Source organism: Peromyscus eremicus, chromosome 8a (genome assembly GCF_949786415.1).
Source record: "Peromyscus eremicus chromosome 8a, PerEre_H2_v1, whole genome shotgun sequence".
NCBI lineage: Eukaryota > Metazoa > Chordata > Mammalia > Rodentia > Cricetidae > Peromyscus > Peromyscus eremicus.
Window position 1 is genome coordinate 42,085,366 of NC_081423.1, and position 15,420 is coordinate 42,100,785.

The 15,420-nt window shown below is 54.4% G+C and overlaps 1 protein-coding gene across 1 annotated transcript; it reads left to right on the forward strand.

Moving 5' to 3' along the window:
* Positions 1-281: 281 nt before the first annotated feature.
* Trim11 (tripartite motif containing 11) lies at positions 282-14,736 on the forward strand. Its single transcript, XM_059270761.1, has 6 exons — positions 282-1,318; positions 4,273-4,368; positions 5,105-5,335; positions 11,878-11,900; positions 11,977-12,077; positions 13,353-14,736. The coding sequence occupies exons 1-6, from the start codon at positions 914-916 to the stop codon at positions 13,898-13,900; spliced, it is 1,404 nt and encodes a 467-aa protein (XP_059126744.1). The 5' UTR covers positions 282-913; the 3' UTR covers positions 13,901-14,736.
* The last annotated feature ends 684 nt before the right edge of the window (positions 14,737-15,420 follow it).

A 15,420-nucleotide genomic window follows, 5' to 3' on the forward strand; every position in this document is an offset into this window, starting at 1 on the left:
GAGTGAACTACATATTTCTAAATATATACCTGCTCACCGGGCAAGTTGGTCTTCCGTTTTGTTAGCTTTGTCCCGCCCCAAAAGCTTGCTAGTATCTTGGTTCCTCGTGCCCTTGGGCCATCCGGTCCTTTAGAGAGAAAGTGGAGCCCCACCCCGCCGCCCCCCTTAAGATAATTAGGGAGAGCGCCTCTCCCCTTCCTCCACATACCGGTTCCTAACACTCCCACTCCGAAGAACCCCTCACTTCCCATTCCTGTTACAAGTTAGTGAGTGAGGCGGTACACTGGCAAGGGCCCATTTGCGAAGCGATTTCCACTGAGAGCCTTCTGGACCCGCAGCGTGACACCGCGTCTCATTTCCCATCCCGGATCACTCAGGTCTACCCCCAGGCATGAGGGTGGCATTGGAGGTGTCTTAGCGACAACTGTCCAGGGGTGCTGTGGGCACTGGGACACGGCCAACTTCATTGCCCACCCCTTGGGTGTTTCCATGCACTCAAGGTCATCCTGTGCCTCAATACTCCTCGTCGTCCCTTTCTGGACCTGCGGCCGCCGTTTGCAGCCCGCGGGGCCTGGAGGAGCGGGGGGACACCACCTGCGGAGACCTGTCACCGCGAATAGGCGCTGTAATGAATGCGCTCTAATTCGGTCTCACCCCCAGGCCGTGTGACAAGCAGCGGCCAATCCACGACAAAAGCGGGCTCCAAAAAACATAATAATAACCAGTTTCCTGCTTCCGCCGCTGTTCCTCTTCCGGCGGAAGTCTGCCAGCCTGGTACCGGGCGTACCCACTACACGGGAGGCCCGGAGTCTGACCATCTGGTCCCGGCCCGTGCCCACTACGCCCCCGCGGCGGAGTAGCCCGATCCCCGCGCGCCGCCAAGAGCCTGATCCAAGGCGCTGCCGCCCGCACCATGGCCGCCCCAGACTTGTCCACCAACCTCCAGGAGGAGGCCACCTGTGCCATCTGCCTCGATTACTTCACCGACCCGGTGATGACCGACTGCGGTCACAACTTCTGCCGCGAGTGCATCCGACGTTGCTGGGGCCAGCCCGAGGGCCCGTACGCGTGCCCCGAGTGCCGCGAGCTGTCGGCGCAGAGGAACCTGCGACCCAACCGACCGCTCGCCAAAATGGCAGAAATGGCCCGGCGCCTGCACCCGCCGTCGCCCGTCCCGCAGGGCGTGTGCGCGGCGCACCGCGAGCCGCTGGCCACCTTCTGCGGCGACGACCTCTGCCTTCTGTGTCCCACCTGCGAGCGCTCGGAGCACTGGGCTCACCGCGTACGGCCGCTGCAGGATGCGGCCGAAGACCTCAAGGTGCGTTCCGCCAAGTGCAACCGGTCCGTGCCTGGAGCGAAGGGATGTCCTGGCACTGTGTCCCTCCTTGGGTGAGGGAGTGTGAGTTACAGTTAACCTGATCCCGTGACGGGGTCCGGATGTAGCCTGTCTTATTCCAGGATGAGATGCACCGGCATTCTTGAAAAACTGGGTGTTGGTAGTCAGTCCTGACTGGGCTGGGAGAACTGAAGGGGCCACTGTGAGATTTTAACAGTTTGGCCGACGTCAGAGTTGATACTTGGCCGATGTGTTACCATCCCAGCATGAACTCCGGTAACCAGAATAAATCAGGCACCAAGTTCCCTTTGCTTTGGATTTCAGCACAGGGGTTTGGAGCTTATAGACAGAGATATCCCTGTGGTTTTTCGTTTTGCTTGGTCCAGCGGGCTTTCCTTCCTGCTACCGCAAGCCCCTTGGTGGTGCTGAAAGGGACCCACATCTCTCCAGAAGTGACATGATAAATCCTGGCGGGGCAACACTAAAGCTGTTCTATTACAAAAGAAGAAAAACCTTGGCCTCTTCCTTGTCAGGTTCATTATCAAACTTAACAATTGCAGCTAAAGTAACACTTTAAATTTCTCCTGCCTAGGGCTTCACATGAGGAAAAAGAAAAATCAGAGAAGCAGTTACCCTGGGGCTTTTATCCAAACGGTGTAGAGTTACCAGAAGGAGACCTGGACTTGCAGGTGTCAGCAGTTACGGACCTGTTTAGGAATTAGGAGGCTAATGACAGAGAGAGTGTCTCTCTGCGGAACTGATGCTCTGCTTTCTGCCCGCCTGTGTATCCGTGTCTGTTCAGTCACCCTCACCTCCACATAAACCTCACAGCACCCGGGCAGGTTTGGGTGTGGGGACACAGCTTGCTTTATCAGGTGACACCAGGAAATCGGCAGATGGCTTTTACCTGTCACCAGTGGGTACGCAGTGAGCCATTCCTCCACTCACTCGAGCTTGGGATGGGGGTCCCCTGGGTCATGCTGGCCTCCATGGCTCAGGTGACAAGTTCACTCTTTGGCTCTGGCCCTGGGGCCATGAGTCAGTAGTACCCAGAGGGGAGCCTCCAGTTCTCCAGTAAAACCAGAGAGATGGGAGGAGGGTTCACAGAGGCAGGAACTGGGAGTTGAGGGGAGAACCCAGGCCTGCCCCAGGGCCCCCTGGGTTTCACGCAATTCTCACCACACCCAAGGTAGGAAGTCTGCATCAGGACCTAACCAATGATAGGCTTGTATGCAACCAGAACTTGAAGCTTTTGCCAAAGTGGACACATAGTGCTGCTTCACAAGTTTACTCTGTTTAAAGTGCTGCCCCTGCCCTGACCTTAGCATTGAAAATGGGGACATGGAGGCTGGAGACATGTCTCAAGTAGTGTTTACTGCTCTTCCAAATTGCTCAAGTTCCCAGCACTCACGCTTGACAGCTCATGGCTGCCTGTAACCCCAACTCTAAGGGGAGCTGACTTGTCTGGCCTCTACAGCCCACTTGCAGACATACACATAATCAAAATAATAAAGGTAATTTTTTTTTTTAAAACGAGAAAGTGGCCGGGTGTAGTGGCTCATATCTGTCTTTCCAGCTACTCAGGAGGCTGAGGCAGGAAAATCAAAAGTTCAGGACCTACCTGGGTTACAGAGTTCAAAGTTCAAACCCAGTGCAGATAACTTAGTAAGACCATGTTACAAAAGAAAAAGAGGGCTAGTTGTACCTCAGTGGTAAGGCACTTACTTAGCATGCGTGAGGCCCAGGGTTCCAGGAGAAAACCCTGGAAAGACTCGGGCAGAGCTTGGAACACAAGCTGGAAGGGAACATGATGGTGGGGCCAAGTGACAAGACAGGCCTGAATTTTCAGGAGAGGTTAGGCAGCATCTGGGATAGGCCTGTGGCTTCTACCATAGCCCTGATGAGGACTGAGCCCAGCTGGCAGCTAGGTTCCATCTCTCCTCCCTGACTGACTTCAGGATTTCCCCCAGCACCGTGCCCAGGCCTGGAGTTGATAAGGTCTGGATTGATATAAGCAGACGCCATTGGAGACAAACACAAGCCACCCAGCTGGCCTATTTATAGGAATGCTTGCCGTTCTGTGGTACGCAAAACTGCAAGAAAGTGTAAATGGAAGCTGGGTCAGGTCCAGCCTGGGAAAATAGAGCCAGTGACGAGGGACTGGGAAAAAAGCTGGGGTGGGAAGTCACATCTACATCTAGTTTAAACTCTCGTGGTACATTCTATGGTACAGCTATGACACACAGCCCTGGAGGCTGTCCAGGGTCAAGGCATGTCTAGTAAGGGCTGCCTCCCGGCTCACAAGTGGCCCTGTTCTTGCTGTGTTCTCACCTGGAAGAAGCAGGAACTCTCAGATCCTATCCAGAGGGCCTTACTCGCATATCCCAATCACCTTCCAAAAGTCTAGCCCATCACCTAGGTGGTCAGGTGTTCGACTGAGGAGTTGTTGGGGACACTCAAGCCTTAGCCTCTGACTTGCTGTGACCCCTTGTGACCACAGGTGGAAGGAAGGAAGTGGCCTCAAGGGGGGAAAGCTCAGTCTTCAGTGCGAGCTTGGTGGGTGTGTCCTGTTGAGGGAGTCTGGATGTGCCCACCAAGCAGGGAACACACTGTCTGCTCTGCAGAAGTGAGCAGGGCCGCCTTAGGGACGCAGGGCTGGCACTGAAAATAAGGAGAAACATTGACTGTGACATCTGGTGAATTTGGGGAGGAGTAGCCTTGGTCACTAGAGGGGTTACTGCCGAATCAGGAGGATACCTGCCAGTGGGGAGCGTTGTATCCTGCCATCATCTGGACAGATTTCATTTGGCCCAACGGGGAAGATGTTGGCAGAGGAGGTCAGGAGGGGAAAGGCAGACTTCTGTGTCTGGGCCCTACCTGTAGGGCCCGATGCGGATTGGGATTCTCATGGCACCGCCTGGTCTCCGTCCCACCAGGGGAGGCTGGAGAAGTCACTGGAGCACCTGCGGAAACAAATGGAGGATGCGACGCTGTTCCAAGCCCAGGCTGAGGAGACCTGTGCCTTGTGGCAGGCAGGTGCCGGGTCTGGGGTGAAGGCGGGAGCATCGAGTCAGCGGCTAGATGCCAGACTAGCCTGAAACACCCTGTGGTCAGCCCAGAATGTGTGTGCGTGTGTGTGTGTGTGTGTGTGTGTGTGTGTGTGTGTGTGTGTGTGTGTGTAATAGAGGATGCCAAAGTTGGAGTCTGTCCTTCTGCTCTGCACTAAGTACCTGGGGTCCTGGCATACTTGAGTTCAGGGTCATAGAGGGAGCAGACATGAGGGGTCCCAAGGATGGATTTGGATGGATGTCAGGAGCAGGCCCAGGTTATGGGGAGGTCTCCAGTAGTGGATCTAGGGGTCAGGGAAGTATTTGGCATTGGGGTAGATTTGGTCTGTTTAGCTTTGCGGTGGCAGATTTGTCTGGCTGACATCTGGGGATGGGCTTGGGGGGCCTGTGTGGCCGATGTTGGGTGTGGCTGGTCCCAGGAATGGATCTTGAGTCTGGGTAGCCACAGGTGGTAGATGGGAGGTCTGATGGCTCAAGGGGCGGGTTTGGGTTGCCAATAGCCCGGAGTTGTCAGTATCTGGGCAGCCATGGGTGACAGACTGGATGTGCCATCAGCTCTTGAAGTCCAGGCGGCTCCTGGTCGTATATTCTGTGTCTGACCAGCCTAGGGTGGTAGATTCGGGGTGTGGGCATCCCCCAAATGGTCAGTCCTGGTCTAGCATCAGGCCTTGCCCTCAGCCGTCTTTCTTATGCCCTACAGAAGATGGTGGAGAGCCAGCGGCAGAATGTGCTGGGTGAGTTTGAGAGGCTGCGCCGCCTGTTGGCGGAGGAGGAGCAGCAGCTGCTGCAGAAGCTGGAGGAAGAGGAGCTGGAGGTGCTGCCGCGGCTGCGCGAAGGCGCCACGAGACTTGGCCAGCAAAGCGCGCAGCTGGGAGCCCTCATCTCAGAGCTTGAAAACCGCTGCCAGCTGCCAGCGCTGGGGTTGTTGCAGGTGAGTGGGCCGGGTGGAGGGTCCTAGGGGTCCACGGTACTCTCCCGGGGAACATCAGGTGTGCGCCCCTCACCCCACTCCTCCCCAGACACACAGGGTCTGCATCTTCCTATTGCGGGGTCGCCACAGGGCGTGCAGTACAGCCCCAAGTCCCAGCCACTTGCATGCCTTCTGCATCCGCCACTGACCACACGCAGGCCATGCTGCTACCTGATGTGTCAGACTGTGCTCCGCGGTGGGGCGGGCGGGGGGCGGGGAGGGGGCACCTGGCAAAGGGAGCGCCTGGCCTGCCCATCTCTCCTGTAAATACCACGGCAGCTAAGATGGGTGTCCGGTATTCTGCCACCCCACACTCAGTGTGAATAACAGAAAGAGAAGTAGTCTTTTGGTGGAGATGGATGCCCGCCCCCCCCTCCCCCCGGCCAGGCTCCCAGTCGAGGTGCGCCAGTTCCTTGAATGAAAGGGCGCAGTGTTCATGCATCAGCTCACACTTCCTCTGCCTGCCTTCAGTCACTACTGGCTGACCTGAGGTTCTGAAGATTCTGAACATCTGTTAAACAGCTGCTGCTCTATATTTAAGGGATCAAACGTCATGTGTTCAGTCCAGATGTGGTTTTACTTCCAATCCACAGTTGGTTGAGTATACAGGTGCAAAATGAGGGCATACAGTGAGGCAGACCTCGGGAGAAGTCCCATTTTCTCAGGCTGGCCGGCCACAGTTGCTGTTCTCTATGGACACAGCAGAGTGGATGTGGAACAGCCTGTGTGCTTTGTGGGGAGGGATGCTTTCTTCCCTCACTGATTACTCATTCTTGTTCCTGGACCCCTGAGAGCTCTCAGTAGGACTGCTACCCCAGCCCTTTCAGCTTGTGATCTCTACTCCCTACTCCCTAGTCACCCCTGGATGTCAGGTTATCTTTGTGGGGGGCCGTACCGTCATTTTCTGTTATCGCAGTGTGAGACTGGGGAGTTGGTCAGCAACAGCTTCTGATATGGGCTCTTGGACCCCTCAGGACAATTAACTCCAGAAAAGTCCTCATAAGACCTCATGGTAGGGATTAAATGTTGATGTGTGTCTTGACGGAGACATTTCAGCTGTAGCGGGTCCCTTCACACCTCTCCTCCTCCTCCTCCTCCTCCTCCTCCTCTTCTTCTTCTTCTTCTCCTTCTTCTTCTCCTTCTTTTTCTTCTAGAGTTATCCCCAGGATGTATGCTCCCGTCCTGTTCTTCCCTGAATCTCGGCTCCTATTCATTTCCCCCAAACCAGAACACTCAGGTCCCCCTGTCCTCTGCCTCAGGGCAGTCTAGGTGACCATGAAAAGTGTGGCAGTCAGTTCTAGGACCCTTCAACAGGCTTGGGGCCTCTGTCTCCCCTTTTGTCTCCAGTGGGCATCAATGGGATTCAGGAGGTGACTGCTGTATACAGGCTGTGGGGTCCACTGTTGCCCTTCCTTAGGGGCTTGGCTATGTTTTGTGCCACCCCAAACCCCAATGCCATCTACCTGGTGTGTAGATATGGGGTCTAAGACTGGCTGGCTGCCTTCCATGTAGGACAGAGGCCGTGTGTTTCCTCTGGGGCCCAGGGGCTGGGAATGTAGTGGGAGGTGGCTCACTGGGACGAGACACCTGGGGATTTTGACCTTTACCAAGCTGTCGGATGGTTAGAGCCTGCCAAATAGAAATGTCTCTGTGAGCTCTTGGAGGGAGGGCTAGGAGAACAGAGAGGAATGGAGACAGAGGTCTATGTCAGTAAAGCAGATTAAATGCACTGGCATGCCTCTCACCTGGTGTGTGTATGTGTGTGTGTGTGTGTGTGTGTGTGTGTGTGTGTGTGTGTGTGTTCCATTCAAATCTTATGCCCCTCCTTGAAGATAAATATACATTGCTGTATATTGCTAATGAAAGAGCCCCTTTGGGTTTTTTTGGTGGTGTACCCACTGTGAGGTGCTCACACTCATGTGAGCAACCAGTAAGACTCACTGGTACAGACAAGAAACACGGAAAGTCAAACCTGTCTTGTACCATATCAAACGTGATAGGGTACAGGTTGTTAGGCAAGTCATCCTCCTAGGCTCTAGGAAAACAAAATGCTGGAAGGTTTTAGGAAAACAGGGTGACTTGGAAATGGGGGTACAGGGGTCTGTGTGAACACCAGATTTGGATTTGTTTTTGTATGTGGTGGTCTCGGCCATCCACTCATATGTCACGCCACCAGGCGGCCTAGCTGCCGCTGTGCCCTCCCCATCCTTCCCCCACTCTATCCCACTACTGCCTGCTCCCCACCTGCTCCTCCTTCCCCCGGTCCCCTCTTCCATCAAGCTTCACAGGAAAGCCTTTGCTGTATGCTGGGGCGGGTTATGCCTACGGCTTGGGGTTAGGAGCAGCTTGCCTCATTCTGTCCCTGTGAGCTGCTGTTCATTGTCTAGGGGGAGAGGGGGAGGTTCAGGGGGTCTCCACTCTCAGCCCCAGTCTGCAGGGTCCTTCTGCCAGGTCTCTAAGGCCTGGTGTGGTCACCTATGGCCTTCTGGGCAGGTGTCATGCATAGATGAGGGCTGGGGGACCTGGAATCCATCCATGTGTGCCGATAGCCCCTTAGGCTGACATGCTCTGTAGCACAGAGTTCATTTTTTTTCTTTTCCCCTGAATAGATGTGTCTGAGGAGGCCCCTTCCCTACTCTGGAGGCCAAAGCTTTCCTATCACCCCAGCAAGGAAGGCCTTGTGCCATCCTTGGCTCAGGCCATGTGACCACCAATACCCCCAACACACCTGTTTCCAAATGGGTGGGAGACAGACAATTTCAGCCGCTCTGCCCGCGTCGGACTCCTGGTTCCAGACTCTTGCCCCTGCATCCTCCCCTGTATCTTCCAGGGACTTCACCTCTGGCTTTGGAGCCCTCCATTTGAGGCCTTTGGGATCTGTTGTCCCCCAGACAGAGCTTGCAAGTATGATCCCATCTGCAGGGACCTTCTCCCTGGACAGGGACTGTATCCTATTTACCGTGTCTGACAAAAAGGCCAAGCCTTTGGGCTGGAGAGATGGCTCAGAGGTTAAGAGCACTGACTGTTCTTCCAGAGGTCCTGAGTTCAATTCCCAGCAACCACATGGTGGCTCACAACCATCTGTAATGAGATCTGGTGCCCTCTTCTGGCTTGCAGGAATACATGCAAACAGAACACTGTAAACATAATAAATAAATCTTTAAAAAAAAAAAAAAAAAAAAAAAAAAAAAAAAAAGGCCAAGCCTTGTGGGAGCTGCATGTGTCCCTCAGCTCTACTGCCACGTAAAGTACCATCGGCTGAGTGCCTGACACACAGATCTTTATTTCCTTCTGATTCCAGGGGCTGGAGGTAGAGGACAAGGGTTTCAGCAGAGCCAGTATGTTAGTTTATTTTGTTGCTGTGAAATACCCGAGGCTGGGGGCCAAATGTCCAAGCAGCATGCTGGCAGCTTGGGCGGGTGACACCTTGGCTGGCTCGTGTTCCGGCAGTGGCGTCATACTGTAAGGGCCTGAGCAAGAGAGATTGCTCAGGGAGATGGGGGCTAGAGGAGAGGAAAGGGCCAGCGTGCTGTTAACTCCGTAAGAGCTCTCCAGGGCCCATGTGAACTGCATTATATTAATTCCTTCCAAAGGTAAGCCGCCAACGCTTCCTTTTAGATGGCACCTCTCAAAGGTCACACCACCTCTTAACAAATCTTCACGGGACCCAAATTCCTACCACATACCTAGGAAGACAGTCAACCCCGCCAAATCACTGAGGCTGGCGTCTCTGGAGGCCTCTCTCCTGGTTCAAGGACATCCATCTTCTCCCATGTTCCCACCTATCACTCAAGCCACTAATCCTATTGTTACCATCAACTGACTGGAGTCTGCTCTAATGAGACGGAGATGCTGGATTGGCAGGGAGCTTTTATCTCCCTTGGCGTTTGGCAGGAGTGAGCAGTAGCAGCAGGCCACAGCGCGTGACGCTCTGGTGTCCTTGTGTGTAGGTCTAGGACATCAGGAGCCTTGGACCTGCAAGCATTACTGTTCTCGTGGGCCTAGGGAGTAGAGACTCCCCCACCGTCCAGACAGGCCTGGGTATCAGGATTCCTTGACCCTCAACGCCAGCCAGTGTTGAGCTCTTGGCCCAAGGTCTCACTCAGACCCTTGACTGTAAAGATTAGACATCTCCCTGAAACTCTCGCTGGCAGCCAGGGCCTGAAGTTTCCAGTATCTTAGGTCCATTTGTTTTTGGGCCGAGGCTGGCTGACTGCCGTGGCTCTGTCCCTCTGCCTCTATAGCCACCTTCTTCCTGCTCTGACCACTCGGCTGCTGCTTCGCACTCAGCCGGCTGACTGGGCAGCGTCTACCGACTCTGTTGCTTCTTTAGTGTTCCCAGCTCAGCCTGGGCCGCTGCAATTAGAGAAGAGAGCACTAGGAAGGAGCCTCTCGTGGGGCCTGGTGGACCACCGGGGAAGTGGGCAGGAGGATGCCCTGAACCCGCATACCATGTGAGCCGCAGCCTGTTTTATAGCCAGAGACAGCGTTTTATATCCATCGCAGCCTGGCCTCGGAGCACCCGTCACCCCCGCCCACTGGGCCACCAGGGGAAGTGCCACCCAGAGTCCTTGGAGGCAGAAATCTGTTACAGGCTGTTCTTGCTGAGGCCGCACCTTAGGAGCAATGGGAGTCTACTGCCATCTTTGCGTAGCAGTCGGGAGACTGTGTGGCGTGCTGTGGTGGGACCACAAGGGAAAGTCCAGCAGCTGCCAAGCAGGGAATAAGTGGCCCAACCCCCAACGTCTTTGCATCCACGGGAAAATGAATGTGAGGAGTACTTTACAAGAAGAACTTTAATAGTGATTTTTGTAGCCCCGGCTGTCCTGAAACTCACTCTGTAGACCAGGCTGGCCTCGAACTCACAGAGATCTGCCTGCCTCTACTTCCAAGTGCTGGGATTAAAGGTGTGCGCCATCACCGCCTGGCTCTGATATTTTTTTTTTTAAAGAAATGTTATCGATTTTCTAAGTTTCATACACCTATGCCCCAGATCATGAGCGTGTGTACTCCCACTACCCCTCACATTCCCTCTGACACCCCCAACACGTGCTTTTCCCACCTCGTGCCTTCTGTTCCTCTCATCCTCCTTTATTTAAATGATCCGAGTCCGGTTTGTGTTGTCCGTATGTGCTGGTGCTGGACTACCCGGCCGCAGCCTGATGAGCCCCTGCCCCGTCGTGCCGGACTCACCGGCTGGCTTGATCCTGTGCAGGTAACCACAGCTGCTGTGAACTCCTAAGGCAGTGGTCATGTCAGGTCCGGAAGACGGCATTGCACAGCTCTCCTCTCCATCCTCCAGCTCTCTCCTGTGATGTCCCCTGAGCCTCGTGGGGATGTGCACGCAGATAGAAACGCCACATTTAGGGTTGAGCACTCAGCAGCCCCTTATCCTCGGCACTTTGGCTGGTTTAGAGGCTCTGCACTGACGGCCGCCTACGGCAGAGAGAAGCTTATCTGGCCGAGGCTGAGACCAGCACTTATCTATGGATATAAACATAACCGTTTAGAAGGTGGTTTGACAAATGTCTGCTTAGCAAATCAACAGTAGTAGGTTTTCCTCTAGGGCCTGTGGTCGCCCCAGCCTCACTAGACATGAATTCCTTCCTCCTGCAGAGCAGGCCTCAAATCCAATGAAAAATCAGTTGGTTACCCCGTAACCTCCATGCCACTATTGTAGCGGTGGGCACATCTTGCCTCATAGGTTGGCATTGCACCGGGATTTACCTCTGCATGAGTCCATTGACTTTGGTCCCGTGAAAGCTAGCCATCAGGGGGGAAATTTCCAGATCCATTCAACTTGATTTCTCTATGACCTGCGACCAAAGTGTGTTGTGCCTTCAGCAGTATAGGCTTACCTTCTAATTATGGTGGGCAGCCAAGAGCAGTGGTAAGCCTGTGTTCTGGGGGCATTTGGGGCCTCTCTGATCAGTAGCGATAGGGATGTATCTGATAGTAATCTTTGACAGACTGTCTGTATCTTGAACCACAGTTACATTCCAAGGTTTGGGGGAGGGAGGGACACAGCTTGGCCCCTGACTATGAAATACTGTTACAGTTGGATAAATAGACACAGAGGGATGAACAGGCATGGGGCCAAGATGGGGCACCCATGGACCTTGGAGGCGGTATTAGGGAAGGGGCAGAGGACACAGTGGGGGCACAGGGCTGAGCTCTTACACAGCACACCCCATTCATGGGGCAAATACATACACTGGTCCTATCCTAAGAGTAGCAGGGAGTCCACTGGGATTCTGTGGAGAGTAGACAGTGGTCCATCATTTGCTGTAAGTGAGGGGAAAAGGCAGGACTTGATCTGCACCTGGTCTACCCTTCAGGAGATATCTCCACAGGGCTCTAGACCCCTGGAGCATCCCTATATCTGGACTGTGACCTGACCCCACTTGTGTGTGTCTCTGCCACATGGGGCTGGAGTGATCTGGGGAGACCCAGGATGAGGTAACAAGCCTTGGTACTGAGTGTACACTTTCTCCCTCCTACAGGACATTAAGGACGCCCTGTGCAGGTATGCGGCAGCTGGGCAGGGTATGGGTGGGGCCCAGTTGCTGGCCCCAAGCATGAAGCTGAGCTGTCCCTTGTAGGGTACAGGATGTGAAGCTGCAGCCTCCAGAGGTGGTGCCCATGGAGCTGAGGACCGTGTGCCGGGTCCCAGGGCTGGTGGAGACCCTGCGGAAGTTCCAAGGTGGGTGTTCAGTCCTGGGGGCAGAGCTGTCAGGAACCCCAGGACTTGAGATGGATTCAGTAGCTTTGAGCAGCAGTTCTAGAAACTTCCCTCTGCCTTAGACATGTTGCCATGCATGGATATTTTCCAAACCAAGCAGCTGTCCATCAGGCCTGGCCCTACAAGACTGCCCTACCTCAGTGCCGCTTGCAGGACCCAGGGGATGCCCAGGTTTCTGTCTCCCTGCTCTTCCTCCGAAGCCCTCACAGCTCCTACCTAATGTTAGATAATTTACTAGGGTGGCTCACAAAATCCAGGAGACACTTTGCTTAGTATTAACCGTTATAAAAGCTGCAGTTAAGGAAGAGATGCGTGGGCAGGGATGGAGGATGGGCACTGAGCCTCCCTGCCCTCACTGTACACCACCCTCCTGGCATGTTGATGAGTTCCCCAGCTCAGAGTCCCCTTGGGCCCCACCTTTGAGAAGTTTGGGGGAGGTTCTGTTCTGTGGGCACTGTGTGCCAGAGCACTGTGAGCAAACTTGATCCCAGCTCCTCTCCACTCCCTGGAGCCAGTGAATGAGGCCGAAATTCTCACCCTTCTGTCCCACAGCTGGCTGTGGTGACCAGCCCCACCCTGGCGTCATCAGCAGGTCCCACCTGGGCCAACTTGCCAGCTTTCAGGTGTGATCTAAGGGGACTCGTAGGACTGGCAAATCCTCGGGAGCTGGGGATGGACTCTGTTGCTATACCCTGGGGGACTGCTGTCCTTGGTTCTAGCCAAAGGCGCAGGGCAGAGGGGGGCATACCAGGCCCAGAGGTAGGTAGACCAGAAATCACCTGGGACTCTGATCTGGGAGGTCCTCCTGAGCAGATCTCTGTTTCCCTGGGAGGCCCAGGGTGCCACTGTGGCCCAAACCCAGCCTTCCATTGGAGATGGAAGGAAAGAACAATTGTAGAAAGTGGTCAAGACATGGTGGGGGCAGAAGGATCCACACTTCAAGGTACCCTCGGCTATGTGGTCAAGCAAGCCCATCCTGGGCTACACGAGACCCTTTCTCAAAACTTGCAGTCAGAATGCCCTCTTGTCGTCCTAAGTAGATGTAGGACCGGTTTCTAGAATATTCTGAGTTAAGACAGGGGTAGGTGTTTTTTCCCAGGGAGGGCAAGTTCTCCACTGGGATTGGTCACTAAAGCCTCAGGCTCTAGCAAACAGCAGCATGGACTGCCGGGGAGGGTTTGGCTGATGGCAGAGCGGATGGGGGCTGACTTGGGAGTGTGGTCGATCTCTCCACAGGGGACATAACCCTGGATCCAGACACTGCCAACCCAGAGCTGGTCTTGTCTGAGGACCGGAGGAGTGTGCAGCGTGGTGACCAGCGGCAGGCCCTGCCTGACAGCCCAGAGCGTTTTGACCCAGGCCCCTGCGTGCTAGGCCAGGAGCGCATCACCTCTGGCCGCCACTACTGGGAGGTAGAAGTCGGGGACCGTACCAGCTGGGCGCTTGGCGTGTGCAAAGAAAATGTCAACAGGAAGGAAAAGGGGGAGCTGTCAGCTGGCAACGGGTTCTGGATCCTGGTGTTCCTGGGGAGTTTCTATAATTCCACTGAGCGGGCCTTCTCCCCACTCCGGGACCCTCCCAAGCGCGTGGGGATCTTCCTGGACTATGAAGCTGGTCATCTCTCATTCTACAGTGCCACAGATGGGTCGTTGCTGTTTATCTTCCCTGAGACCCCCTTCTCAGGTACACTCCGGCCCCTCTTCTCACCTTTGTCCAGCAGCCCGACCCCTATGACCATCTGCAGGCTGATAGGTGTACCTGGGGACACCCTTGGTCCTCAGTGACCCGGACCCTCTACAGGGTCCTCTGATGGTCCCTTGTCCTGACCATGCAGAGGCCCAGGAGCCAGATGGTGTCCTGTGAGCATTAGGAGAAGCACATAGTGCCTTTCTGACCACACGTGGGAAACCCAAGTTCTCAGTCTCAGAGACATAATAATGTGAGTGGGAGTATGCTGGACTGGGCTCTGTCCTCATGTTGGGGATCCTCTCTGCCACTGATGTCACTTAGTGCCAAAAGCCCTCACCAAAGCACTAAGTCCCATGTGCCACCAGCACCTCTGACCCGAGGTTCCAGTGATGCGACAGGCCTTTCCAGAAGTAATCCAGGCCTGTCCACACTGCTGTGCCAACAAGCACACCACGCTATCCCTGAAGTGAAACCCGGTAAGGTTAGGTAGGGAGTCGGCTTCAAGCCCACCAGCGTCTCAGGATTTGGTCCAGTAAATGGGAGGGCTGCTCAGAGTCCTTACCATGTGGGTGTGGCTACTGTGGAGGATTAGAGAGCAGCACCCTGGCCCCAGAGGTGAAACAGTCTAGGGGCTGAGTCCTAAATGTGTATTCTACATGTGTATTCGGCACATACGGGGTCCAGAAACAGGACTCAGAAATGGCACTTGAACATACCCTTCTGTTCTGAGACCTGTCTGGTTTGCCTTCAAAGGGGCTTCCCTGGTGTCTGGCTAGCTTGGGTACACTGCCTGTGGTTGCCTGCCTTGCAGAGACAACTGCACAGTCCCGAGTGTACAGGACCCAGCAATGGCTGCTTTTGCAGTACACTTCCGGGAGTTTTATCTTTTATTTATTGAAAGAGACACATTGAAATAAACTGTCATCTGGAATAGTGTCCTCTGCTTATCCTGTGGGTTAATAACTGGGACCTTGACTGGTAAGGTGGCTCCGCAGTTAAAAAGCACGCACCGCTTGGGCAGTTTGAACTGCCCTTGGTTCCAGCTCCCAAGTTGGGCAGCTTATAACTGCTTGTAACTCCCACTCCAAGGAATCACACATCTGGCTCTGAGGCATCTGCCCTCACATGCTGCCTAAAGCCTCTCACACACATACAATTAGACCTGACATGCCAGGCAGACGTGCCTTGAGGAGGTGTCACTAAAGAAACGAGGCTCACAGGTCACCAGATCTAAGGCGGACAACTCTTTCCTACACAGGCGTGGCAAACTGGAGGTTCCGTGTGGTCTTTATTCCACATGTGTGTTGAGTTTCGGAATTTTGAGGTGCTACCAACGGTGGGGAAATGGATCTAAGTACACCAAGCTCTTTGTCCGTTTTGAGGTGCTACCAACGGCGGGGAAATGGATCTAAGTACACCAAGCTCTTTGTCCGTTTATTCCTCTATGACAAAATTCTATCTGTACAGCTTCAGCTCCTTTCTCACATCCAGCTCCTCTCTGTGCCCACTTTTCCTGTCCTCATAGTTTCAGTAAGCTCCTATGCTTTTGACCTCCTCTTCATCCTCTGTTCCTTCATCCTGCATCTTTCTTCCCTAGCTCCTTACTCCTGGCTCT